The sequence below is a fragment of the Anabas testudineus genome, chromosome 7 (assembly GCF_900324465.2).
Source record: "Anabas testudineus chromosome 7, fAnaTes1.2, whole genome shotgun sequence".
Classification (NCBI taxonomy): domain Eukaryota; kingdom Metazoa; phylum Chordata; class Actinopteri; order Anabantiformes; family Anabantidae; genus Anabas; species Anabas testudineus.
This window is the reverse complement of record NC_046616.1, coordinates 6585629-6613050: the sequence shown is the minus strand read 5'-3', so window position 1 is coordinate 6613050 and position 27422 is coordinate 6585629. Positions and strand designations below refer to the sequence as shown.

General features: G+C 38.7%; 1 protein-coding gene across 1 annotated transcript in view; it reads right to left on the bottom strand.

Annotated features, from left to right (window-relative positions):
• mtor (mechanistic target of rapamycin kinase) overlaps window positions 1–27422 on the bottom strand; it is a 66562-nt gene that overhangs the window by 6221 nt on the left and 32919 nt on the right. The window contains exons 29-48 of the mRNA XM_026367347.1: window positions 24578–24653; window positions 22727–22866; window positions 19124–19224; window positions 18530–18645; window positions 15847–15924; window positions 15296–15403; window positions 12300–12425; window positions 11320–11451; window positions 9422–9537; window positions 7231–7348; window positions 6522–6719; window positions 5901–6001; window positions 5520–5616; window positions 5181–5279; window positions 4951–5073; window positions 4439–4621; window positions 3580–3714; window positions 1921–2095; window positions 300–435; window positions 37–184 (exon numbers count right to left, since the gene is read on the bottom strand). Coding sequence (XP_026223132.1) covers window positions 37–184; window positions 300–435; window positions 1921–2095; window positions 3580–3714; window positions 4439–4621; window positions 4951–5073; window positions 5181–5279; window positions 5520–5616; window positions 5901–6001; window positions 6522–6719; window positions 7231–7348; window positions 9422–9537; window positions 11320–11451; window positions 12300–12425; window positions 15296–15403; window positions 15847–15924; window positions 18530–18645; window positions 19124–19224; window positions 22727–22866; window positions 24578–24653 — 2506 coding nt within the window. The remainder of the gene's footprint in view (window positions 1–36; window positions 185–299; window positions 436–1920; window positions 2096–3579; window positions 3715–4438; window positions 4622–4950; window positions 5074–5180; window positions 5280–5519; window positions 5617–5900; window positions 6002–6521; window positions 6720–7230; window positions 7349–9421; window positions 9538–11319; window positions 11452–12299; window positions 12426–15295; window positions 15404–15846; window positions 15925–18529; window positions 18646–19123; window positions 19225–22726; window positions 22867–24577; window positions 24654–27422) is intronic.

Here is a 27422-nt window from a genome sequence, read left to right as displayed (position 1 = left end):
GAAGAATAAAGCTTATGAATGTTAGTGGTTCCTCACCCTGAGCATGATGCGATGTTCAATGTTGAGCAGAATCTTTTTTTTCTCTCGGTAGTCTCTGATGAGGGCATGCAGGGTGTCACAGTGGGGCACCCAGCCAATCAGGCCTGAGTTGGTGGACAGTGGGATCACTGCGTAGCGCTGAATGCTGATGAATGCAACACACAGTCAAGACAAACACCAACAGATGTGCAATTCATTGTCAATGTTTTGATAATTTAGTTTGATTTTGTGCAAGTGTGAACCTCGCTGAGGACATCTACCTGAGGTTCTTGCGCAAGGACGCAGGGTCGTTTGCCAACAAAGTGTTTACCAGACCAAACAGCTGCATGACTCTCTCATCCTGCCTCAGGTCTTCATGGCCCTTCAACAGGAACATGAACTCGTGGCCATTACTGCCTGCAGATGGTGCAACAAACACAGCATTTGTACACTGGTCAAAATTATGTAAGAATCATTATATAGTTGCAGTTGGCAGCACGGTTGTTTTCTCCAGGGTGCCGCCTGCTGCGCTGCAGCTGTATCTCCATTACCTTCACCTCAACCAACCTCTGCTAGGTTTACTGTATATGTGCAATAAATTACTTGCTATGAAAGCCATCACTCCCATGCTAGGTTATAACTCAATAATCCCTCACCTCAAGGTTTCCTTTTTGCTATCAATGACACTTAACACAAAAGGCTGTGGTAAAAAGTAAGTCTGCTACAAAAAGAAACACCACATGTGATTTGTATAGCAGAAAGAACACAAAGCTTCACGGGAACCATAATGAAAGTTCCTTGTGAAGTTCACATTACTTTCTAATCAATAACACTGCAGGGCATTTTCTTCATCAACTCATGTGGTTTGGAAAGTATGCGTCTAGGTAATGGATGAATTGTGACATCAACTGAAGCAGAAACATTTTCAGCATGACAGAGCTAAAACCTTTTCCCGAGAAACAGATGTCACTTATCCAATTGTTCCACTATCTTATAGTTTGCGCAATATTCATGACAGGCCAAACAATGATTACATCAATACTGTAATTGTCCTAACTTTAATGGAGTTAAGTGATACTTCCACTGAAATGAGTGAAACAAAGTTCCCGTTCTAGCCCAAGTCTGCTCCTAATGACAATCCCAGTAAGCAATGTGTTGTGTAGCTAAGGGGACAGAGTGCTGACAGTAAATCTAACCGGGCTGTAGCAGTTGACAGGTCTTAATCTGAAGTCTTGCTCCAGAGGTTAGTTGATTTATTGGCTATCATCTTTTACAGAGTAGGTTGTGCAACACTGATGGGATACATCAGAACAAGGTATTACATTGTCCAGTGGAAAGTGTAAAACTGAGTGAACCCTCTGTGATTGATAATCTGAAGATTTGGCTTCAAGACAAGGTGACTTCATAGTGCTGAGCCATTTTAGAAGCACTTTAGAGTCATATATCATATTACACGGCAGAGTAGGGGATAAGGTGCCAGAATTATTTATTTTGTAATTAAAATAAATGCCAATGAATGGTTTTGGAAGGATGTGTCATTTCTCCCAGGACAGAAAATGAAAAAAAAAAAAAGTAATTAACATACAGAGCTGACCAGTCACTGAGCCTCGTCTTTCTGTAGTGGTTGGGGTTCATTTTTGGCATTTAGTTCAGTACTGGTATGATCTTTCGTCGGTAGGTAAGAATGATTTCTATTTGAGGATCTTATCTAACAGAGTGTGTTACCATGCTGATTAATTCAGAACAAATTGCGATCTTGGAGCTATTTGTTGTTTGGTTAAATTATCTAAAGTAATGGCCCACGCTTGCTTATAGCATATGACTATAAATATTTTGTAATCTGTTTTCCTAATATAATGAGTTCAGAGCCACAACGTGTGTGCAATTTTCCCCTAATCTTACCCATGATGGTGAGCTTGCGTGGGCGCTGCTTGGAGGTGATGACCTGCAAGGAGGGGGCGATGGACTGGATGCGGATGATAGGCTGGTTGGGGTCATAAGTGCCTGGTACAGCTAGCTCCAGGTCTCGGCACATTAGCAGCTTTGGAGACACATATTGTAGCTCCAGGGAGGTCAGCTGCGAGGAAAGTTGATGATGTAGGGATGTAGCACAGGAAGAGACAATTAGTTTTTAGTTGGAAATGTAGAACAAAAAGTGCATGGACAAAACAACTCCTGCCAACAGTGCTTAAAGCAATATGTAACAGACACTGACCAATATCCAAGTTATGGACTTAACGGAAAAAGTTTTTACACAATCTTTAATAAATCATTCTGGAACTATTGCTTCAAATCTGACTGATTTTAAAGTCTGGATCTGAATTTGCTGTTTGGACGAATCCGTAAGCAGGTTTATTTCTATGTTCTATATTGTAATGTTGCTGAAGTAAGCGTTCCCAAGGACATCAAGGAATGTCAAATAGTGTTGCCATCTCCATTTGCCATGTGAAGTGAGTGCTCGTGACAAGTCTGTTTTAATGTCATTCCTCAACAGTGTGATGGCTGTGAGAAATGACATCTATCAGTCCAATTTCATCTTCACCCGAGAAGCAACAAGATCAGGTGTTTGAGTCGTTTAAACCATGATGATGTACCAAACTGCAGCCCATGTGTATCTACATCACTTACTTTGGACAGGTTCATTGTACCTGGCTCAGGACAAATGGCTTATTATAAGATTCTAGGATGTTGTGTTTACATGTGCAACCTAATGGCAATATTACTGCTCACAACAGGTAAAATGGGGGACTGTTATCAAAGGATATAGCTGCTAACATTGCCAAGTACCAAAAAAAGTAGTTTCATTATAAAAGAAAATGCTTTTCTGTTTTCTTTGTTTACTATAGCTGTGTTTTGAGAGATGCTGAGCAAATTTTAAACCAAAAAAGTAATTCTTCAACACATTTAGTTGTGTGACAGGCTGAATAATAGTATGTGTATAGAAGTAAATTGGCTGCAACTTGTAGAATTCCTGTCACAAAATATTCAGCTTTTTGTTTGATGTGATACAATTTAGGTGTCCCTGATAAATGTGATATTAAAAAGGACAAAAAGCATAGCTATCCTGTCATCTTTCAACATAGTTTTGGCAAGTTGTTGAATGATTTCACCGAGAGGGAAGAATGAAACAGGCCCCTTGTTTATCTATCATTATCTTCTGATCAATGCTAAATCTCAGTTCTCTTTCATACCACTTCAAATGAAACACTGTCACATGTCATGAGATCAAAGAAAGAAAGTCAGGACATGAAAGCCAAAACATATTTCATCCCATCTGATGAGAGACTGGAATGGACAGAGGAATGCAGAATTTGTGGGATGTTATCTCTAATTTTCTCAGGAGCCATAAAAGATTTTTTTCAAACTTTTTTTCTCTGATTCACATTAGGTTGTGTACTTTAGGAAGGCTGATGCCTCTTTGTTCCTGTTGTGAACATACCAAAGCATGTTTATTTTTCCTTGACTTTGAAGATATCTGTTATAGGGTGTAGAGGTCACGAGAAGGTGATTTATAACATATACTAATACAGTAGTTACAATGCAGAAAGTGGTTTCGCTCACCTGTGGCAGCTGTTTGGAGATGCGTCTGAACACGTGGTAGTAGAGGTCCCAGGCCTGAGTCAGGTCTTTTACGTTACCAGATCGCATATACTTCCTGCACCAGTCCTGAGCTTCCATCAAGTCCCTGCCATAAGCCTGTAGCATGAAAAAAAAAAAAGACAAACACTCTCTGTCCCTGTACAATGACTCATTAAGTGAAATTACCATGGGCTGCCAAGGCAGGAATATAAAAAGGAAAGTCGTTACATTAAATGTCAGTGTTCCTGATTAATCTAAGATTTCATTTAAGTGCTTTGTTTTTAATAGTGCACATCTGCAATGGGAGCCTGAATGGAAACATCTGATACCACTTACTCTGAAAGCCAGGGTCACTGGTCTGACATGTGGATGTAAATTAAGTAGTCATTTGAACAAACCCATAGTTAATTTGGGGTGATGAAATATATGTAGTTAGTTTTACGATGTGTATAAAACTGTTAATCTTTTCTAGAGCTTTTTTATGTGGTACTGTTTTACAACTTTAAATTACTGTGGATCTCTGAAGCTCTTTGGACACAGATCAATAGAAAAGACTATATTGTCACTAGAAACTAATAACTTTGGTAAAAACACAAAGCAAAATACTGTATATTTTATAATTATTTTCAATAACTAAATTTAGGAAGTGCCTGGGAATCAAATTGTTGTTTCCACCGAATGCCAAAAACATCATATTAAAAGCCACAGATTAATTAATGACATAGTTCAGTGCACAAAAAAAAACATTTATTTGATGTTGGACATGAGAGGTTATTATTTAAGGCATTGTACTAAACCACACTAGACTCTATATTCAAGCCCAATCTAAGCTGACATGTACCTGGTTAAAAGAGGTCTCTTTGAGGGTCTGAGGTCCCCGCTCCATCATGGCATGTAGAGGCTCCAGCACAGCAAACATGCCCTTGACATTACGCTCACCAAAGTAAAGACGCGAAGCCTCTTCCAGGCCCTCGTGCCACATTTCATGCCACAAGATGGCCACTCGGATAAGCTCCTCGCTCACCTGGATGAAGAATACATGAAGAATGATTGTTAGACTGTTCTTTGTTTTTGCCTGTCAAAATATAGAGTTTTAAAACTCGGTATTGGGTCGCATGGACACAATTTGATATTTTGGACAACATCAAAACTATCTAATCACAGTAGCAGACAACAAATCAGTGCAATGCTTGCTGTGCAACAGTGAAGGACATTTTTTTCATGGAGATTTTTACATGTACAGTCTACAAACTACATACAAGCTTCCACGTCACTCTCAAGATTAAATATGCATCACATTGCTGGAGATAGCTTTAATCAGCAGAGATAAATGTAAATGATTAGGTCTGCTACCATCATGGCCTGCTGAACCAAAGTGTTGCAATGTTCACACATGTTCTTCAGGATCTTGTTCGCAGCATTGTGGCGTGCTGTAGTGGTGGACTTGGAAGCCACAGTCAGAGGGTAAATCAAAGCCTGGGGGTGAAAAGAAAGAATCCAACAATTCATCATTTAACTTATCATGAAAACTCATTCCGTTCCATCTTGTGAAACAACATTAGCAAGAGTATGAGCAGACTTACCTGGGGATGATAACGCCCAATGTCAGTTAGCAACTGGTGGATGAGGCGTCCCACCAGGGCTCGAGGCGTGTCGATTCGAGCTATAAGCTGAGGGATCACCTGAACAGGCAGAGAGAGAAATAATAAAAAACTCAGTACTTTGGGTTATGTGTGGAATAAAATGTAAAGTTCATAAAGTCAGTGTCTAAATGGACAGGAACTGACATATATTTAGTTTTATCAATTCTAACTTGCTTAACTTAAACTTAACAGTATTACCCATTTTATATTACCCAAACAGTGTACTGTAGTGTAGTGATACACTTTAAATGTGTATTTGTTTATGTGTGCATATTTTACCTGGAGCCAGGTGTCAATCTGAATAGTCTTGATACCCTCCACCAGGGCTTCGTTTACTTCAGGCCAATGACCGTAGTCAAACCACAGAGTCAGAACCCTGAAGATACAGAAAAATAAAAAACAGGATTAAAATAAGAAATATTCATATATTTTAGCCTTTATATTTTATTTTATGCTGAATTTCCTTTCTGGGATTAATAAAATATATCTAATCTTATATTTTGTCTATTTATTAAGGATAATGTATGAGTGCGATAACAAACAACCACCAGAGGTCCCCCTGTCCCAACATACCTCATCTGCTGAGTGTCTGTGAATATGAATATGTTGTTTGTTTGCTTGGACTACATGTCCAGTTTGTGTTACAGTGATTTAACTTACCTGAGTGTGTCCTGCAGGTTATTGCCTCTTGACAGAGAAATGGAGCGGAAGAAACCTTGAACAGCAGGAACTGTGTACAACAGCAAGGTCTTTGAAAGGTCCTGTAGAGAGACAACAGATGCTTATTCATGCATGAGAAAAAGAAGCGAAGATGTACTGGAGAATATAAAGTAATATAGGTGGTGCAGCACCTGGTAAGACATTATAATTCAAAATTCAGAATTTACAGAGGAAAGCAAAAATTAGGCAAAACTAAACTGAATGATTTAAAGCTTGGTGTACAAACAGAAGCACACATACAATATTTGGTTGGGCACAAGTCTAGGCTCCACTTGTGTTTGTGTTTTGTTACTGTACAAGATGCAGTCTTTCAGATCTATAAATTCTGCTTTTTGAAAAATAGTGATCTGTATATAAGCTCACACCCTGCGTAACACGATGTATGACTGTATTAGTGACCTGAAACACTGCATGGACAATGCAGACAGTGTCGTTATAATGCATAGACATCCTAATTAAAGATTTATAGCTTGGTAGGACTGGGATCGCTTGCAGAAAACACTGAATAATCAATGTGGATGTGTGTGAAAAGGTCTTACTGTAATTATCTGTGACTCTTACCTCATTGACCTTTTTCTGGCCTGGTGAGGGCACAGGACTGTGGTCAGTGCTGTCGACCTCGCTGTCGCTGTTACTAGCTTCACTATTAGCACTGGCACCACTGGCATGTCTTAGCTTCTTCTTCTCATCACGTCCTTGGTTCTGGTGTTTATAGTGCAGCACCGCCTCAAAATTCATGACTGCCCAAGCATGCCAGGCCTGCCGAAAGATGGCACAAACTGGGTGAAACTGGTTTCCTAGGAGTAGGTCATTTTAAATGACTTCTATGTACAGTATGTGCATTATGGAATTTTCCAGGACAGATACCTCCTAGAGGGTCATAATTATTCTGGTCCAAACATGACCACAGCACAGTTTATAAAAGCTAAAAGCTGAATGAGTTCTTGAGATAGATGGGGAAGCTTATTTAGGTGTTGCACAGTGACATATCTGAGATGCTCTCAGCTCTTTTATCACCTCATATCTTTAAAGCATAAAAAAAGGCACCACTAGTACAGTAACAATGAAATGAGCAAAATAAATGTATTGTGCACTGACACAAAAACAAACTTAAACTATGTTATGACATGGCAGCTGAGTTTAAGAGCTTAGGGTTTTCTAGGTGAAAAAAAGTTGGATTTTCCTTTCCTAGCTGTGTCAGCTGACAATTTATTGCAGGCAAAAAGTGACTTAAAAAGTGAAAGTTTAGGGCTGAAAGAGAGGGACTGACCTTGTACCAGTTGCGGTCATGCTCGGTGGAATGGCTGTAGTACTGCAAAACCTTGGGGATGGTGCTCTCATTGATGCCTTGCAGGCTGAGCTGCCACTCTCCGAGCTTTAAGAAACATCTACATAAAAGAAAAGCAGATGTTTGGTCATTTCTACTCTATTTACAGAAAACATACCAAACCTAGTGGAGCATAAATAATCAGGCTCAGTTATCAGTGTTCTCATTTTACTTCACTGTATTCTACTGTTTCAATAATATTTTATAAAATGAGATATCAGCAATTAAATTTACTCTGGAAATAGAAAGAAACATGTTTTGAGACTAAACATTTTGCCACTACTGAGATCAAAAATCAATGCTGTTAAAAGAAGTGCTATGTAGACAACTAATTCTATGACTACATTAGCAACAGGGAAACATGTGCACTGCTGGGACAAGCTACAAAGAAACATCATCATGATTTTATAACCATGCTGATGTTGTCATTGCTTATAAAGATTGGCAGTGACACTGAGTACACCCAAGAGCAGTTTATTAAAAAGGAGTGAGATAATGACACTAAACTTGAAAATCTATCCAACATTTATCATTTAAATATCACTACTTAAGGCAGTAGAGCATTTATCTGCTGAAAAGGTTTTCAGATCATGGTCGTAAATTTTCAATTATCCAAACCACTTCTCTTTTTGTTTAAGCCGACAGTTAGTTCTTTGGCATCCCTAAGGGGGACTTTATCATCATGCCCAGGATACTCATATGTATACAAATAGTCAAACTAGTTGCGTTTGGCAGGGACCAAGACACTTAATTCACATACTACTGCACTAAACAGAGCAACTGGCAAGCAATGTAACATTCCCCCATCCATCAGTAGTTTGAATACTGTTTGCAGATGTCCTCCAATAAAATGTCTTTCGGGATTATGTAATTTCTGTGAGTGCTTTTCCACGTGAGTGTTCAGTTTGGGTTCAGCGAGTCTATGCCAAACTGTTTCCGTAAGATGTTAACAGGTTGAACTTTTGAGAAAGAAGAGAGGAGAGGATGGGGTGTCAGACAATTCTGGAACAATATGTCTGTTTATACAGGAGATACCGGGGCAACGGATCATATGCAAGGAAGCAGTGAAATGAGAGTGGATCATATGGGAGGAGAGTTAAGGCACCCATCTGATTGTGTGGATGTCTGACTGAGGAGTCCAGGTGTGTTCCATACCACACAACTGACCTGTATTCAAAAAGAGTATGTGACCGTGCTCCGACTCATACAGATGTTTTCTCTAAGATACATTCATCCGACAGTCAGAATCAATGTCTGGAGGATACAAAAATGTATAAATGTTACATGGACCTGTTTGTGTGATGTCATGTGTGTCATTTATGAAACAAGAGGGTCTTTGCAATTGATTTGTTTGAGCAGTTCACATACGACTACTGAATAATTTACTATATGCAGGAATATTTCTGCCTGCTTCAGGACTTGAGGTAATAATAGTGGAAACATGCCAAGGCAGTGCCAAGATAGTCAAATAAAGAGCACAACACCCACTGGCAGACATTTAGGTACAAGCTACTGTACTAGCACGGGGGAGGAAACATCTGGTATTACCTGTAGGCATGATGCCATATTTTTGATAAGCTGTTTGGGGCAAACTGCCAGAAGGTATCATTTCATTGAAAAGTCTGAGGTGAGACAGGCCAAAATCTGGCCAGCTTTATTAAATACCACAGGACTCCAGTGAATTACTAAAAGGTGCTGTGCCAGATTGGGTCATGCAAATGGAAAAGAGGTAGAACACACTGTACGTGACCCCATGTGTTTACAACATTAGGGCATAAAATGCATGAGGTTACTTTTTCCTTGCTTCAGCATGTTGCTGTGTGTTTTCCTTCATTGTGCCAAAGCAGGTGATGAAGACTGGCACATTTTAACACTACTCAACCACAACTAAACACATAATGGCACACTCGAATTACTTCTGATGAATTTCAACTGAACTTTTCCTTATGAATCTCAGTCTGTGATCAAGGTACTGTAGTCATTTCTATCAGTGCATTCAACTGAAAAGATAAAATCAAGTTTTGTTTAAAGTACTTCAGTAACCACGGTTTTCCTACTGTGACATACCAAAAAGTGTCCTGTGAAAAACCTTAATAGGTAGTAGGCTGATGTTGCTTCAAGCAAAGGGACAAACCTGGCCATCAGTTTGTGGAGCTCCTGCTTGTGCTGTTGGTCCTCGGCTGCAATGGCGTGCTGGGCTTGCTGCTGCATTCCTTGCACAAAGTGCTGCATGTGCTGGAAGGCATCAATCTGAAGAGACACAAAGCAAATACCAGTGGCAGGTAAAGGCTTTGTGTTGGTCTGAGAAATATGTTTGTGATGTCTTGTACCTTTGAAATCACTCACAAGTGATTTAACAATACAAAGTGCTAGTTGTGCTTACAAATAAGATGACATTTTATTTTGACAGAATCAGCATGAATTCTATACCTAAGCTTATCCCAAAAATGTTGTTCAGTGGCAACTGACATTTCAGTTTATCAACAGTACTTTTTAGGGTATTCAATAGCTTTCTCATGACACCATGTGTCATGGTGAATGGATCAGTCGCCATGACCTTACTGCCTCCACAAACTTAACTCTCCAGTCTAATGCAGCCATCAGTTCTGGTTACATTGCTTTTGTTACTTGAACTTATGTTGTAGCAACATTCACTCAGTAACATCTCATAAAGTAATGACACCAAAAGCTATGTAACATGCGCTAATTTGTTAATTTAATAATAAATAAGAAATTACCTCAAAAAGTGACAGATGCATTTGACTGAATCTGCTCCTATTTATTAACGTACTACTAATTATCGAACTTGTATTGTTTACTGTGGTTTTCCCAGAGAGTCATGGCAAGTGTGCTGAGTGTGAGGTTTTCTGCTGTTCCAAACACCGGAAACAGTGGACACACAGCTTTCCAGCTGTGTGTGTATTATTTATTGAGATTTGTCTGGCAAGCAGCACAGCTGGACCTGGCAACAGCAATGCTTATGCTCACACTTACCTAAGTCCTCTAATGAGTCTTGCACTCTGGAGCCACAAATGTTATACATCATCTGGTAATAAATGTTTGTGTGTGTTTGGGGGAGTACATACAGTATGTGTAAGAGTGCATGTGTGTGGGGTAAGCAAGTGGCAAAGAGCAGAGAAGTTTAATTACAAGCAAAGTCTTCCATCACCAGGTCAGGTAGCCAATAAGTAAAAATGAAATGAATGTGGGCGGGTAACGAAATTATACAGGAAGGAAAATAAAGGCTCTGTAGAATTTAATTAAATGTAATAATTAGCAGGCTTGATTGTTTTATATCTTAATGACAAGATTTAACAACAGAATTAAAGGTGCAACAGACTGATAGCATCAGGGAATGCATTGGGTATGGGCACAGACAACTACTGCAAAATCAGCTACCTTTATGTAAAAAAAGACTGTGTAGCCTATGTAGTTTAATTAGTGTTATTGATACATGACCCGTCAGTTTTGATGTAGGGATAATTGCAGGTAACATGTAGAATCAGATCCTGACCTTTGCAGGTGCAGGGCAGGTGCAATATTGGACCAGTGCACAACCCTAAATCTTAAGATGCACTGATGACATGTGAAAGATACACTATAATTTTGGATGTGCACCACTGTCTACAGACAGGCCAGATCAAACAAAGCATAAATCTTTCTGAACAAATACTAACATTTGCTAGCACTTGCAAAGTAAGGCATACTTAATCCAATGCCGTCACAAAAAATTCAGCCTGATATTACAGTTGTTCTTTTAAGCAGGTTGTACTACAGTTTTTTTTGATCGATGTACTCTGTTGGTGTAAGGTTTCCCAGGCTCTTTACTTGATAATATTCAATAGTTAGCTCTTAAAGTCACTGCTGTAGCCATAATTTAAACATCCCCTTTCTGTAATCCCACTGTTGTCTCTTGATGTACCAAAAACATGGACACATGGACAATAAAGAAGAACAAATGAATAAAAGTCTATAAAATGTGAAAGAACTTAAACGTTGTAAGCAATCAACACAAATTTCTTTTTTTCCTACCTTGCGCGTACTCTTCCACATGTACTTCATATAAGCATAAGTGACATGTGGGTGGGCTGTGGGCAGCGGGTGATCAAGTTGCTTGGAGGGGTCAACACCCAGCAGAAGCACTAGTGTCTTATGGGCCAGGGCCTGAGGAATTAAAGAATGCAAAAGCAGAATAAGATCCATAGCTCAAGAAAAAGCTAGAGCTTGACTTTAGGTCAACTTTGCTGAGTTATAAGAAAGAAAGAATGATAGAAATACAGAAAGAAATAAAGATTTTAATTTGTCCACCACACGTGATGTGCATTTTAGCTGTCTGCACAAGTCTCCATGAGCCAGACAATTTAAATAGATGCTTATTTTGTGCATTCAATACACTACTTATTTTCTATTCTTGTGAGGCAAAACACACAGTTTTCAACGAGCTCTTCTCTGTGTCAGGTGGTTGGCATCATCTTTGCATGTGTGGAAAGCGTGTGTGTACAGGTACCCAGATTGTGGCCTTAACAGAAGCACACGCTGGTGATCTAGTCACCACCTGTGAGTCTGTGTGCATGGTTAAATATATTGAGTGTGTAGAAATACAAAATCTCTGATTGTATGCCATCCCTTGCAATTACTTGAAAGGAAAGGAAATTGCACCACTTTAATTGAGCAGATTTCACAGTGATTAAGGATGCTGTGCTACTTTTCACCTGCATCAACTTCAAAGAGGTTGAAATAGTTGTCAACAGCACATTTTGCAAAGTTATTATTTACTATGTACAATGCATGCAATTATTGCCTCTTTTTTTTTGGTATTTGTTCGCAAAAACAAGAGGCACAGATGTGGTGTATAATCAGTGCCCCTGTGTTTAGGGGGAAAGCTTTTATCAGCATTTGACACCACCACAAGTTGCTTAATACAAGAACACCCTACAATTAAGATTTAAAGCAAAATCCAGGTTAGTACATCTTAGATTGTATTTTTGTAGCCCCTCAATGAATTTACTGACCAGGCGTCCACTCTTGCCACAAAGGCTAGCATACTTCAACCAAGTCCTCATGTCTTCGTGGGGGCTGATTACCAATGATCGAACCATTAGGATCCTCTGCCAGTCTTCTACAATACGTTGACAACCCTGAAGGAAAGAACAGAAGAATAACATAGGACAGATGGGTTAAATGTATTTTTCTTTTGTCGCTCCTTTCAAATATAGGCATTTACTTGTTAAACTCAAGTGAATAAACATATGTGAGAGAAGGGTACATTTAAAACCACAAGGGGTATTTTTTTCTGCCAGTGGTAACGTCTTTAAAATGTTCCATATGCTCCAAAGATTAGGTTATTCATGGATCAATAATTGATACTTTCCTAATCCCATTGGGGACATTTTTGATGGCAGTCGGCTGCACCAAGGGTTCAGGGTTCAGTGTCTTGTACAGGGACACAACAACATGTGGCCAGGAATTGTTGCTGCTGGGAGCTGAACCAACAACCCTGGGGTTTGTAGACGAATGCCCTACCAACTGATCCAAAGTCACCCCTTAAAACAAATCTAACTCTGACTTAAAAACAAAATACAAAACAACTGCTGCATGCAAAGGGATGGAATTTAAAATTTGATTATGTGGTTGTGTAAGGTTACACAGCAACTAGCAAAGACAAAAGCAAAACATTCTTCTTTTTAAACACAACATCAGCTAGTTTCAAATATAATTCAACCGATGTTTATGTCTGAAAGGGAGATTTAATTATTTTGACTTTTCTACAATCTGTTTCCTGAAATGGCAGTATGTCAGGGCAAGGATTTTAGCAGGCTTAGAATGACAGGATAAGGAGCTAAGCACAAGCAGTATCTGGTAGGGCTATGCTGAGTGATTACCGTGACTAACAGCGTTTAGTCTAGGTTAAATGACTGAGAATGAATGAGAATTTATAAGATGTGCCAAGTTATCAACTTCATCTAACTTGAGAGGAACAACTTCTTATAATTGAGGGAATCACAGTAGACAGGTGGATGTGTACCACATAACTCCAATGTTCCTGGTTTGAATTAAGGAAGCCATTCTTGCATGTCTTTCCGATTTCATTCTCCACATTTATGGACTATCTCTTGACTATCATGTCATATCAGATTCAGAAAGAAGCTGCCTAACCACAATATTATAAAAACACATTTTTTCCCTCAATTTTACATTTACTCCACTAAAATTCAATGGAAAGCAATTTCCCCAGATTTATACATTTATGTTATCAGCAGCTAATTACTTACTTTTATCAGGAACTCAGTTACACTTTCACTTTCATAGTAGAGTACTTGTACTTTTCAACTTCCAGTAAACAAAGTTACTTCAAATTCAAGTGATGCTTGTACTTTTAATGGAGTAGTTTTTTGTTGTGTTTTTTTTATGTAGGGGAATTTCAGACATCTTATGAATAAGGCAGCACCTGCTCCGGTGTACCAGTGAGACAATGAAATTCAATCTATGGAAGCCCAGAGGGGAAAAAAAACAGATTTATGTGTTTAAAGCTTATTAGATGCAAAGCAAAACAAAACAAAACAAAAATAAGAAGAAGACGAAGAAAAGCACACTGGCTTGTAATACAAACACTGCAAAGTCATCACAGTATCCATTTTATCTTTCATTAGGTTGATTTCAAGATACACTGCAGAAATGCACCATATATTCCAGCTGTGAAATGCCCTTCCCCTTGAGCACGAACTGACTCTGATACACACAAACAGCAGAGTGCAGTGCTTTCACACATTCTTTACCATAACTGTGAGAGACAAAGACTACAGATGTGTGGATAGTTGAACCCAGACAGTCACTCTGTTTTTGTAGGCAGCATCTGTCTGTTTGCTCAAGAAGACTCCTTCTGATTCCAAAAACTCCCTCTAACCAACAGCAACCTTTTATAATTGGAAAAAAAGATCTTAATATTTTGCAAAGGTTTTCAAGAAAGTGTGTTCACAAGGAAATTAGCTCCAGATCAGAGCATTTGTTCAAGGTAATACTAATCACCAAAAAAAGAAACAGCACATGAAGTCTGCCGAGAAATGCAGCTTTGTTGGCCTGTGGGGAAGGTGACACAGGATTCTGTTTTCTTGGTAAAAAGAACTTTCCAAAATACCAGTAAGTCAGTAATATGTGAGCAGGAAACAATGAATGGTGAGGGACTCAGAGTAAGCAGCATTAGTCATGCTGTATCAAACTTAGTTTATATTGCTGAGAGTGAGAAAAGGCACATATCAGATCAAAGATCAAATCAGACATGCTTGACTGAAATTTGTCCCTTAATGTGCACTTAGAAGGTTTCAAAGAATGCATTTTGAATTCAGCTGTAAAGTGGCCATTATGCCAGACAGGATGGCATTTGTATCTACTTCTAACATCTTGGCGGACAGCAAACATTTCCAAAACATGTGGTTTTGTGGTTCTTACACACATCCTTCTGTCTTATTTGACATGCACAATGCCGCAATGCATGATTAATAATGATAATAAAGGTAATCAAATTCAGACTAAAGAAGCAGAAAGTGCTTGATATACTGTGACTGAATATTAACATAGTTCTGCCTACTGCATTTAGTGGGCAACAATAAAATAAGATAAGATCCCCTCCATTGGTATTAAGGGCAAAAAATGATAGAAGAACTGCAATAAGAAAGCAAGGTTTCCCATGGTTAGCACTGACTTTTACTTGGAATTTGTTTCAGGCAACCTCACCGGAACACAAATCTATTTTACAAATCTACTTTGAAATTAGTTGCAAAATTAGAAATAAACTTACTGCACAAATGTACAACATGGTAAAGCCACACTAATGTGTTAGTGTGTGTCTTTGCATGCTTTGTACAGTATGCATGGTGTTTGGGTTGTAATGTTTTACATTAGTAACAGTAGCCCTTGCGACATCTGCTTTAAATTGCATTGGTAGCTACACATAAGTGTGAGTGTGTGTGAATGTGTGCACATACATCCATATATCATGTGCTGTAGTTACCTGAAGCCTTTCCCACCATGTTTCCCTGATGATGTCCCTCCTCTCGGGCACCAGCTTGTACTGGATCACCTCCTCTAGTTCTGACAGCATCTGGCAAGATACCATGGCCTGGGAAACACACACACACACACACACACACACACACACACACACACACACACACACACACACACACACACACACACACACACACACACACACACACACACACACACACAACATGGATCAAATGACGGTCATGATAATGTCATCTGATAACATCTGTATGACAGGAACACTGCTGTTTAGAATTAAACTTCTTATTTGAAATGTTGCTTGGATAATTCCAAATGCAAAGCTAATAAAATAAGAACACTAAGAAGTGAAAAGACTCTAAATCTTTATGCTGATGACTTCTCAAGCTAGATCAGAGATTGAAACTCTCATAAATCATCACTTCAATACAATTTTGTTGCTGTGGCATAATCTTCCGCACATGAATACTATGAAAAATGAGATGGTCCACTTAAGCCAAGAGTTGAATATTTTCTCTGTCTCAAAGGAACACTTACCCCATAGGCTCGGCTGTAGCTTTCTCCAGCCATGGCCGTCAGCTCAGCATCCAGGAGGTCTCTTGCTTTGTCAATACACTGTGTAAAATAACACATTTACAGTGTGGAATTACATTTTAAAGAAACAATGACAATTTAAAAGTACAACCTCAAATTTATTTCTTCTTTCTCACAAATCTACATTAATAGTTTTCCGATGTTTATTATTATTCATTGCAGGTTCTCAACAAAGATCAAACTGGTTAAATCCATGACTTAACTTAGTTGCCATCCCAATATATTCTCACCAGTAAAGCTAACAAACAGCAGTAGTGACATTTCCACATAACCTCTGATGGCATGACCCAAGAATGCACCATGAGACAGTGTCACACCTCCTCATAAAAACTCTTTGCATCAGGACCAGTGAGGATTGGACTAAACCCAGGGAACGAAAACAAAAGAACAAAGGCACATCACTGCTTCCTGCTTACACTCTTCACTTAAGAGATGCCAACAGTGACACATTAGCGTGAGTAAGAGTAGAACGCCTGCTTATATAGCAGAACGGTTTGATGCACAGCTGAGTGCCAAGTGTTTTATGAGGGGAGGCAAATGAACTGCTGAAAAAAACAGTGTAAAAGTTATGTAACAGTGGATGATGATGTCAAATGCATATTTAAAAAAAAGCCTAAATAAACATGCGCATTCAGAGAAAGTGAAAAGAGCTGGAGAGCGATAAAGAAGTATTCAAAATGCAGGCAGTTAGTCACAGTTCCATGACTACGATGCCAATTGCTAAACACTTTCATAATGTTCAGCCAACTGTCAGAGTACATTCATGCACCAAAAATGTTTTTCCTAGCTTCCTGATTTTAGTACCTTCCTACTGTCTGAATAGTACTGAGTCATTTTTAAATTTCCAGATCCTTGATTTTGCCACCAGGACTACACTTTCAAATTCAACAATATTGCAGACATTCTATCATCAGTAAGAACCCTGGGGGTTGGAAAAAACAGCAACTAAGAGAAGGACCTGTTCCAAAGCAAAAGCAAACAGTGGCACGAGTACTGTGGCTGAAAGTCTGCTGACTTCTTTGGCTTCTACAGTTCATGTTTTTGGGAACTGTTATTAGAGGGAAGGTAAGTGTGAGAGGATGACTAAAGAACTTTTAAGGCTAGGACACAGCTGTTTCAGGCCCACTCCCACAAATTATTTTTTTGTGGCAAGAGAGAAGAGGAATGGCATTCCAAAACACCTCTTCAGACATGTATAACAAGAGGAGAGGTGATGGGAGGGTGGTTGGGATGAGGTGACAATAAGGCTGCTTCTTTACAGCCTCTACTTAGTTATGGTCCTGTTTACGCCTGAATTACTGTGCTGGGGCCTCACTGGAAATGTGTAGTCCAGACGACTCCTGATAAATGCAGTGTCTAGCTTCTGGCAGAGCAAACAAACCGTAGTCCAATCTCCTATTCTCTTTCATAAAGGTTGTACTTATGTACTTACATAAGCCCAAGTCTAGTGATATTACTTTATCATTACAGCGAAGCCAAATCAACCACTAGAGGAAACTCAAAACAAAACCTTAAAATGATTGAGTAGTCAAAAGGAGGGTTCTGATTTGTAAAAACCAAGAGACAGTTAACAAATCAAATGCATTCTGGTTCTCTTGATATATAGTCAATCTTGGTACAACAGACTGATTAACCACAAGAAGCATCACTGCCATGTTTACACGTCATTGATAAAACAGACCAAACACACCAAAAACATTTATAAAGCACAGTAACATGAAACCATCCATACAGGAGTTTGCCAAGATTCCTAAAGCACATGTCTGGTTACTATGGAAGAAAGGAACATCGCTATGGAATCAAAGAGCGAGGACTGCCAACAACATCCACACAACAAGACCAAGATCATGTTGACATTTACACTTTCAACTTTTCTCCATCTGCATTTTATTCTGCTTCTTCGTCGTGAACAGCCTCGTTGTCAGCAAGAGTCAAAACACTGCTTTCCACATTCAGCTGATGTACCATAGGCTACACCTGGAACCAATCACCAAATTGGGGGGTTAGGCTGTGGGAGGTGAAGGAGTACAGAGAACAAATCTCCAGGGCTTTGTGGCAAAAAATATCTTTGAGGATGAGTCCAGGGAAATTGGAGAAGCAGGTGTTTACTGGGGTCAGTGTGTGTTTGCTAGACAGGCTGGCATCCAGCTTGAACAAATCCATCTACAGGGAGCATGAGCTCATCCACAATCCCCCACACTCATCGAATGAGCAAATAGCACCATGACCTCTGTCAGAGTTTATTGATAGGCAGGCAGGAGATAAATTGTCTGAATATTGTGATGCTTTACACTTTTTGGATAACATTTCTACACTAAGCAGCTAACACATTGTAAAAGAGAATAATCAAGCCTTATGTATTTTATCTGTTTTAACGAAAGGTCTGCTCAGATGGGGGAATTTCATTCTGTTTTCAACAACCATAAAGTGCTTTATGTGTCTTTACAGTAATTGTTTTGAGTCATGCTATACAGACCAATACAATTTCCCAGGAGCTATGAGGCTAATATAATCTCCCTGTGGCATTTTTCTATGTGATATTTTCTAAAAGATCAATCGTTAATGTACACTGAAGCAAAATAAATATACTCTACTGGAGGTTTTTGCGAGTGATGATGCAACATACCTGCTGCGCCAATGAGAAGAGGTCCTGATGCAGAGCTAGCACTGCTCTATAAAAAGCGCCATCATGAGTGTCTCTTGGGATCATACAAGTGTACTCTTCCATGCTGTCCCAGTGACCTGGAGACAAAAAACAATCCTAAGTTTATGACAAAGAGTATAGAGTATAATGTAATTATGGACACTGAGGACTGGAGCAGATAAAGTTTCGCAACATGTCACTCCAGTGTTGAATCACACTTCTCCTCAGCTTGCAATAATATAAATAACTACAACCAAAAGGTGGTCTGAGTTTTCAGACAGCTCTGTTTGTTGGATATTGTATCATGCCTTATGAAATCAAAGCCACAGACCACAAACCTCAGTTTGCCTTTGCAGTGAGGTCCCTGCTTTTCTCTAATATAGCAAGTTACTATATGTCAGTGTTGTGACTGGATACCAATCGCCTTTATTATTATTATTATTATTATTGCTGCTCAGTTTGATTACATTGTTGCACTGAGTCACACAGAAGATAGCCTAAATGCTCCATGCAGTCCACTACCTGTTGGTCCATTGTTTACACAATCTTCATATTATTAGTTATTAGAGTAGTTACCTAAACCCCAGGCGGCGGCAGCAGCCATACGAGCCATCTTGGCCTGGGTTTCCTCACTCACAAGTGTCCACTCCTCACAGCACTGCTGGTGTAACTGACCCCTGGAAAACATTATCCAGACTTCAGATGGTACAAAAAGCTTTGTTCAGACTTCTGGAAAGAGTTAAGTCCTATGATATGTTTGCATTACTGATTTGACATAATCAGTAAATGATTTGAACTATTTTCAGGTTTCCTTGGTGTTTGATTAATAAGGTGCATAGAGTATTATTATATAAACAGATCAGCCACAACATATAAACAACTTTTTATTAAATACTGTTGTAGACAGGGAACAGCATTGTTAACACATGCTGAATTTGGACTAAGGCTGAAGTGCTCATTCCTGGCTGACTAAAATCAAATCAATGATTCATTTAACATCAGCTTTTGCAACTTGTCTAAAGTGATATCCTACTGTGCTCATCTTCACCCTCAACAGACTGAAATCCCAGTCTGAATAATAACACATGCAGCATAGGACTAAACATTTTTTTTTTTGCACCAAACAACAAGAAATCATTCACCAGAACAGTTAAGCACTACTGGACAAAGATGAGAATGAAACTGATTGGAGATAAGACATGTTTCCATTACATCTGTCACTACTTATTTCTTCATTTGTTCCTACAGATGCACATCTTAAATCAGTGTACCATGACAGTCTGATAATATAAAGTATCCCAATAAACAGATGGATATTCCTGTTGGGAGATATTTATGTAACCAAAACTGATTCCTCATTAACAACAAGCAGCTGCATTGTCCAGGAGGAGATCAAATCCACTGCATGTGTTTTACAGGCAGGATGCTGGAGTGCGTTTAGTAGACAGAAAAAGGTGGAGGGATGGACAGAGAAAACGAAATGGGCAAAGTTGTATGGGTTCACTGTATAACATCAGAGTAACAAGTACAAAACAAGTACAAAAAGCTCAGCTATAGCAGGCATATGTGTCTATAAACCCAAACACACACCTACATACCCAACATAAGTGTGGAAAGGTCTGAAAGATATCAGCAACTACAAGACACCATTCCCCAGCACTGTGGAGAATCAACAACTGGCAGAAAATCTGAATAGGTTTTATTGCAGGTTTGAAAAAAACAGCCCACACATACTCTGAACACTTCTACACAAAACCATTAACATCTCCTGCAACCCCCACACCTGCACTTCAGATCAGTGAAGCTGATGTGCGCAAGGTATTCTGAAAGCAGAAGAGAAAGAAAGCACCAGGCCCAGATTGTGTTACACCAGCCTGTCTGAAATCCTGTGCTGACCAGTTGGCCCCTATTTCACACAGATCATCAACAAATCATTGGAGCTGTGCAAAGTCCCTTCATGCTTCAAACGGTCCACCACAGGACTAAATGACTACAGAAGCGTCTATGGTCATGAAGTAAATTTAAAAACTGGTGCTGGCCCAACTGAAGGACATTACTGGACCTTTGCTGGATCCAGTTTGCCTACAGAGCAAACAGGTTTGTAGATGATGCAGTCAATATGGGACTGCATTATGTTCTGCAACATCTAGACCAGGGACTTATGTGAGGATCCTGTATGTGGACTTGAGCTTGGCCTTTAATGCTATCATCCGTATCATCAGCTTTCCATGCCCACCTTCGTCTGTCAGTAGCTTTCTGACAGACAGGCAGCTCCTCAGGGATATGTTCTCTTTCCACTGCTCCTCTCCCTCTACACGAACAACTGAACCTTAAAGGACCCATCTGTCAAGTTCCTAAAGTTTGCAGATAACACCACACTCATTTGTCACATTCAGGATAGTGACGAGTGTGCATCACACGGTCAGCTCTTTAGTAGCCTGTCTGTAAGCAGCACAACCTGGAGCTTAACACGTTCAAAACAACAGAGATGTTCGTTGACTTCAGGAAATCTCCCTTCTTCCCCCCCACCCACCATCATGGACAGCACTGTAGTGGAGACATTACCAGGACATTATTAAAAAGGCCCAGCAGAGGTTGTACTTCCTTTGTCAACTGAGAAAGTTGGCGAAGGGAGGCTAAGAAAATCCCTCTAGACCTCTCACATCCAGCCCAGTCCCTCTTTAAACTGTTGCCGTCTGGTCAACGCTACAGTGCACTACGCACCAGAACAACCAGACACAGGAACAATTTCTTTCCTCAGGCAATCCATCTGACGAACACTTAACAAACGTGGAACACACAACACTATTAATACAACTCTACACACAACACTATCTATACAACACTTATTTATCGTATACACATATTTAGATTACATGTTCCCTGTCTACCTTCTATTTTTATTCTTTATTATCTATTATTATTTCTTATTGTCCTGTCACTGTCATTCTGTTGCACTGTGGAAGTCTCTGTCACATGTGTAAACATACCTGGCAATAAAGCTTATTCTGATACAGGTTTACAAAGGTCAAGCTGAAGGAGAGCTTCTGTTATGGTGTGACTAATTAGGCCATTTTTGTCATTTCAGCTAAAAAAAGAGACGTTAACTGGGCTTCAGTATGTGAATAGTTTTAAAGGCTCTACTCTATACAACACCAGCCCACCCACATGGCCGCCTTCTCAAATCAGTGTTAATTATACTGTACTGCCACACTGTACAAAACAAAAGTCTTTTTACATCCAAGTCTTTAAATGTTTCGTAATTGACACTTTAGAATTGACTTTACTCTAGACTGTACTTCAAATATCTTTATGTATTAACTGAGCATTAAATTTAATTGTCAAAAAAAATGAGCTATGTTTTAACTCTCTGTTGCAAGTTTTAAGTCTTGGGTATATGTACATGTAGGACCTGTACAATATCCTTTTACCTTGTTAATGTTACCTTTTAACTTGTTCATGTTACCTTTTAACATGAACAATTTGCTCTCTCTGTGTGTGATGACCTTTTGATGACCTTTTTAACGGTTATATGATCTCCAAGCCTTACTCATGAACAACTCAACATAAGAACAAAGCCTCTGTTCAGCTACACAGTAGAGTGAATTATTTTCTTTTGAAATGAATCATGATGTTTGCAAAAACGTCAGAAGGACAGCAGGTTACATAAGCAAATGAACATGTGCTTAGTGTAATAGGTCCTGTAATGATCCACATAGTTGGACCCTTCATTCATCTTGTGACTTTCTTTTTCCCTAAAAAAATGGGCGTTTTTTTAAGTTGTGGTGGGGTTTCATTGGAGTGGTGGCGCCTCTTACTGGTGTTGGATGCCTGTTCATGCATTTCCCAGGAAAATTACTTTGGTCAGAAAAACAGTTTTCTCCCTTTTTGCCCAGTCATCAAGCACCTAATCAGGACCTAATCAGGACTAGGACTAGTCAGGACTCATTTAGAATAGGCTTCCTATTCACCAGAAGTCAGAGATGAAAAAAGTCACGGCAAGTCTACAGTCATACAACATTTATACCACAAGGCTCAGGGAGGAAAGCAAAATAGCTGTACATTACAAATATACCATTTTTAAATATGACTATATGTAACATTAACTCTGACACCTGAAGGTGTTTCAACACTAAAGGTTGAAACACTGATTTGAGTGAGGAGCTGCTGCCCACATACCATTCTCCCAGGGCCTCTAAGCAGCGCATTCTGCCCAGGATGAGCTCTGGATCCTCTTTGTTCATGTCAATCTTCTTGTCATATGCCACCAGGGCGTCCTCCCACTCATGCAATTTCTCATACCAGGTAGCTTGGATTTCCTAATGGAAAAAAAGGCAGAAAAAAAAACATTCAACTGGAACCATGCAACTATAAAATCTCACAGAATTAACCCAAACAGCTTTGGTGTTTCATCACGTTTTTTTTTTTTTTGACCATTTGACACTTGAATAAATTGTTTTTTTTTTGCACAAGGAAAGATTTGTGAAACCAATACACTTATTGGTCTTTTACAATTAGACATACATTTGCCACATCTTTATTATAATATTTTTTGACTGTTTTCATTTAATCGGTCTGGAGCTGTTACATCTAAACACTGACATGCTGTATATCTGGGTATTGACCTCTTTAGGGTGACAATAAAGCATTCAAAGAGTTCCTATAACCTTTGCTTAACTTATGATTCCTGACTGGGAAGCTAAAAAGGGAAACCTTGTAACCTCCCACAGTAAAGCTTTCCAATCGGTCACCTCATAAACAACATTCAAAGAAGTGCACAATGAAACTCTTTTTACTGAGTGTTTTTACTAACCACGTTTTTTACAGAGAAACAGAAATTCTGTTGGCAAAAGAACAGATCTTTCCATAGGAGTCCTAATGGGTGGAAAAACACATGTGATTGACTCTGGGCTAAAATAAACCCCTTCATAAACATCAAGTGAATGCATTCTATTAAGAAATTATTAATTAACTCAATAAGATCTATCTAAACATAGAAAAAAAGGTGCATATTATTAACGTAGTTTAATAATGGATCATTGATTTGTTGTTCAGTGTTTACTATGACAGTAAAGACAAATCAGACCAGAAATGGCCCTTCACCCTTATTAATTATAATAGAACATTTTTATGACAGTGCTCAATGAATGTGCACTGTTTAACAGTCTACAGAGAACATAAAACACTGGAAAGTTTTTTTTTCACCCAGGTAAAGCTTTCTGGAAGTCGAGTCACAGCAAATCAGTCTGAGACTGATCAAGCTACTTGGATGAGTAGTGAAACGTTTCGACCTAACAAGAAGGAAGTCCAATTGCCATGACCCAACTTCCAGATATTTTTTTCTTCCAAGCTAAAAATACCAATGCTGACATTTACTGTAGTGACATTTAGTGGCTTTAAACTTGGCCGATCAGAAGTCACATAGGGAGTTACAGTAAATGAAGCTATTTGCAGACCATACAGACCTAGTCATTGAAAATATAAATACAATTAGTATTTTTGGTATGAAGTTAGGAAAAAAGCACATGTAATCCTAAGTAGTTTTTGAAAAATATACAGTAGAAACACATAAAATCTAAAGGTCCTGTCAATTGGACAAAAAACTCAATAATTCTGCTTCTTGTCCTTGACTGCTGCTCAGCGTAGCAGATGTTTTTTCCACATGCTGCACATTAAGAACAGGGTATTCTGGGGGTATGCGTCTCTTATGGCCCTCATCCCCATGATGTGTGTTCCCCATTCACACAAAATAAATGTGTGAATGGGGAACAGATACCCCAAGAAGAAATGTGTCTGAAAATGCATTAAAATAGTTTTTAAAAATTCTTATAAATTTTTGATTTGGTATGGGCTCTCACTACAGACAAATACAAACAAATAAGTACTGTTTGAAGAGTGTAAAGACTTCCCCCCTATGACTTAAAGACACTGCATTAGTGCATGAGAAAGCATATTATAATTCTAGAAGGATTTTATTAGTGCAACCTAACTTTAGGTTTGGAGCTAAAAAGGAAAAAGAAAACAACTCACCAGTTCACCAAAATGTTTCATGGCATACTCCAGCACCCCAGATGCAGCTTCTGGCTGCTGCAGCTTATTGTTGATGCTGCAAAACAGAACAAAAACAAAGACAAAGTGTTAAGGTTGATAACCTACAAATGAGGAGACCTCTGGTGCAACATACATAGGCATAGACATAGACATGTAACTGTGGGTACTGTAGTTATTAAAAGGAAAATGGCAAAGAGAAGTCATTTGGAAAACCAAGCTGTCAGCAAATATACACTAGCTGAAAATCCATATTTTCAAAAGACAATTGAGAAACATAAAGGCAATCCTGAGACAGATTTCCACTCCACAAATCCCCCAAAAACAAATACTATGCAGAATCAAACCAGTATAATCCCTACTTGACATCCACCTTGGAGACTGTGTCCCTGTGTTTCTTTAAGTACATTTAATTACCCAACAATGAGGAACTCTTAGGACTAACTGTCAACTAAGGAACACTGACAATATAAAAATAATTTTTTTATCTTTCAACAAAAGTACAGAAAGGGCACCTATTGACATTTGTCACACTTGTTTGACAAATGATACGTTCATCTGTTAAGATGCCACAAATCTCATTTGTACACCCTCCACTCACCCACACTACTGCCACATCTGGAAACACTCATATGAATCTCAAATCTACTAAAAACCTGTGTGCAGCCACAGCCAATACATCTGTAAAATGTAGCGTCTGAGAGTGTTGGTATGCTGTCGAGTTCCTGAGGACAGCAGGCGAAAGTTGTTGAATACTTCAGAATCCTGTGAGATAGAGACTTGGTTTGACACAGGGTAAAGGCTAAAATAATGTGATGAAGTGGCAGCACAACTTATCATGCCAACAATTAGGAAGCTGCTTGAGCAAGCATGATGACAGATAAAATACTAATAATAATAATCACAACAGGAGGGTGAGGAGAATCTGTATATATTATTATACATAAACATCGACATTCCATAAGTAGACACTTTTTAGAAAGGAGTGCACGTACAGATGTTGATCTTGTGTACTGGCTTGTTGCCTATATGCAACAAGATAAATTTCAGACATTTTGGGTAGCTATATACTAGAGCTTTAAATGAGAGTTATAATACTGAAGCCCAATATCTTGTTAACCATTTGGTACTGGCATACTCATTCCAACAGCAGCTCAAAGCATAGCTGCTGTATTAGTTTGCATTCGATTGTATAGGTGTACCTAATAAAGTGGTCAGTGAGTGTATAAGTGAAATGAGAAATCATTTAATGTGCATACCACATGGAATATTTAGTTGCTAATGAATACCATTTCAATAACATCAAAGTGCTCTTGAATAGATCATGATAGAATCAAAATCCAAGATCTAAGATACATCACAAGCTAAAACAAAGAAAGGTACAATACCCTTCACTTTTGCGTGACAGTGAATTTTGTCCTTTCATACACTTTAGCCTTTACAGTGATTTTTCAAAGTATACTGATGTATACAGATGACACTCAGTGTACAACTTGAAATCCTGAGGGAAATCAAACTACGCCGAGTGTGATTGCATAACATGAGAAAATGAGCTCATTTTAGTAAATAAACGAGTCTATGACTCTCATGTGGTTTGATAGAGTGCGACGCACTGTTTTAGAAACCAATTAAATAACCAACCCACAGTTTTCAATAAACAAGTACAATCAAGTATTCCGACCATAACTGACAATATTTCACGGATCTGTTGTGCATTCTTTGGTATTCCATTCAAATAAGAACTGTGAGTAACTAGTTGTTGTCAGCATTCAATTTTCAAGCACAAAATGAACAAAGAACTGAAGCCCACTACAAGTGGCCAAGGTATGCTAAAGCTACCCAGATGTGGTTCTATCTGAGGAGACAAATCAGAATAAGAGTGTTCTCGTCTGCTGACCCTAAAGATTTCATTGTCCCTCAGTTGAAGATATCTGGCCGCCAGTTCAGAGCACTCACGGTCTAAACACATCCAGATGACAAGCCATATGTAACATTTACCTCTAACAGAACCGCCATCATACTATTAGCAAGCAGAATCTTCTTGAGACTATAACAACGTTTCAGTGATTTGCTCCTGTGAGCATGAAGGGGTCAGTAAAAAAAGCAAAAACAAAAAGAACTGAGTACCATCAACAGTAAAACTAACATATTTTTATATGCTGCCGTGAAATTTTGACAATAAGCAGCAAACCCTGAATCAGATTTCTTTGAGGTTTAATTTCACAGTAAGCCCTGAATTAGTTTGGCATGCAATTTACTTCCACAGATGTTCAAAAGGAAAATTTCTCGACCCCATTTCTTAAATACAGAATGTATGTCTCTAGACTTTAAACATAATATTCAAGTGAAAACCATGAGTGAAATAAATAATATTTTATAGAAGAAACACTTGACTTGAGCTTGACCTGCAGCTTACTTATGACCAGGAATTTGTTTTATTGCCCTCATCTTTTTTTTCTTCTTCTTTTTTTTACAAAAACAGACTACAAAATACCTTTTCACAGCAGAGAAAGAAAAACAAGTTAAAATAACCTTAAACAGACTCACACCTTGAGTTTCACTTTACACTATTAAATCACTCACAGTGATTGCATTCGCTTTGCCATATTTTAATCAGAAATACTGACTGAATCTTACAGCTGGACAAACCAATCAGTTTCCATGCCGCAACCAGTTCAAATTTTGATTATTCTAATACATTCAGACATGATTACACCAGGTGAAAAAAGGCCAAGAGGGTGCAAAAATAAAAATACAAGACAGAAAGGAAGTCCTCTCTACTCCAATAAGGTAATCAACAATCTCCATCTCAACTATTCTAAAGTGG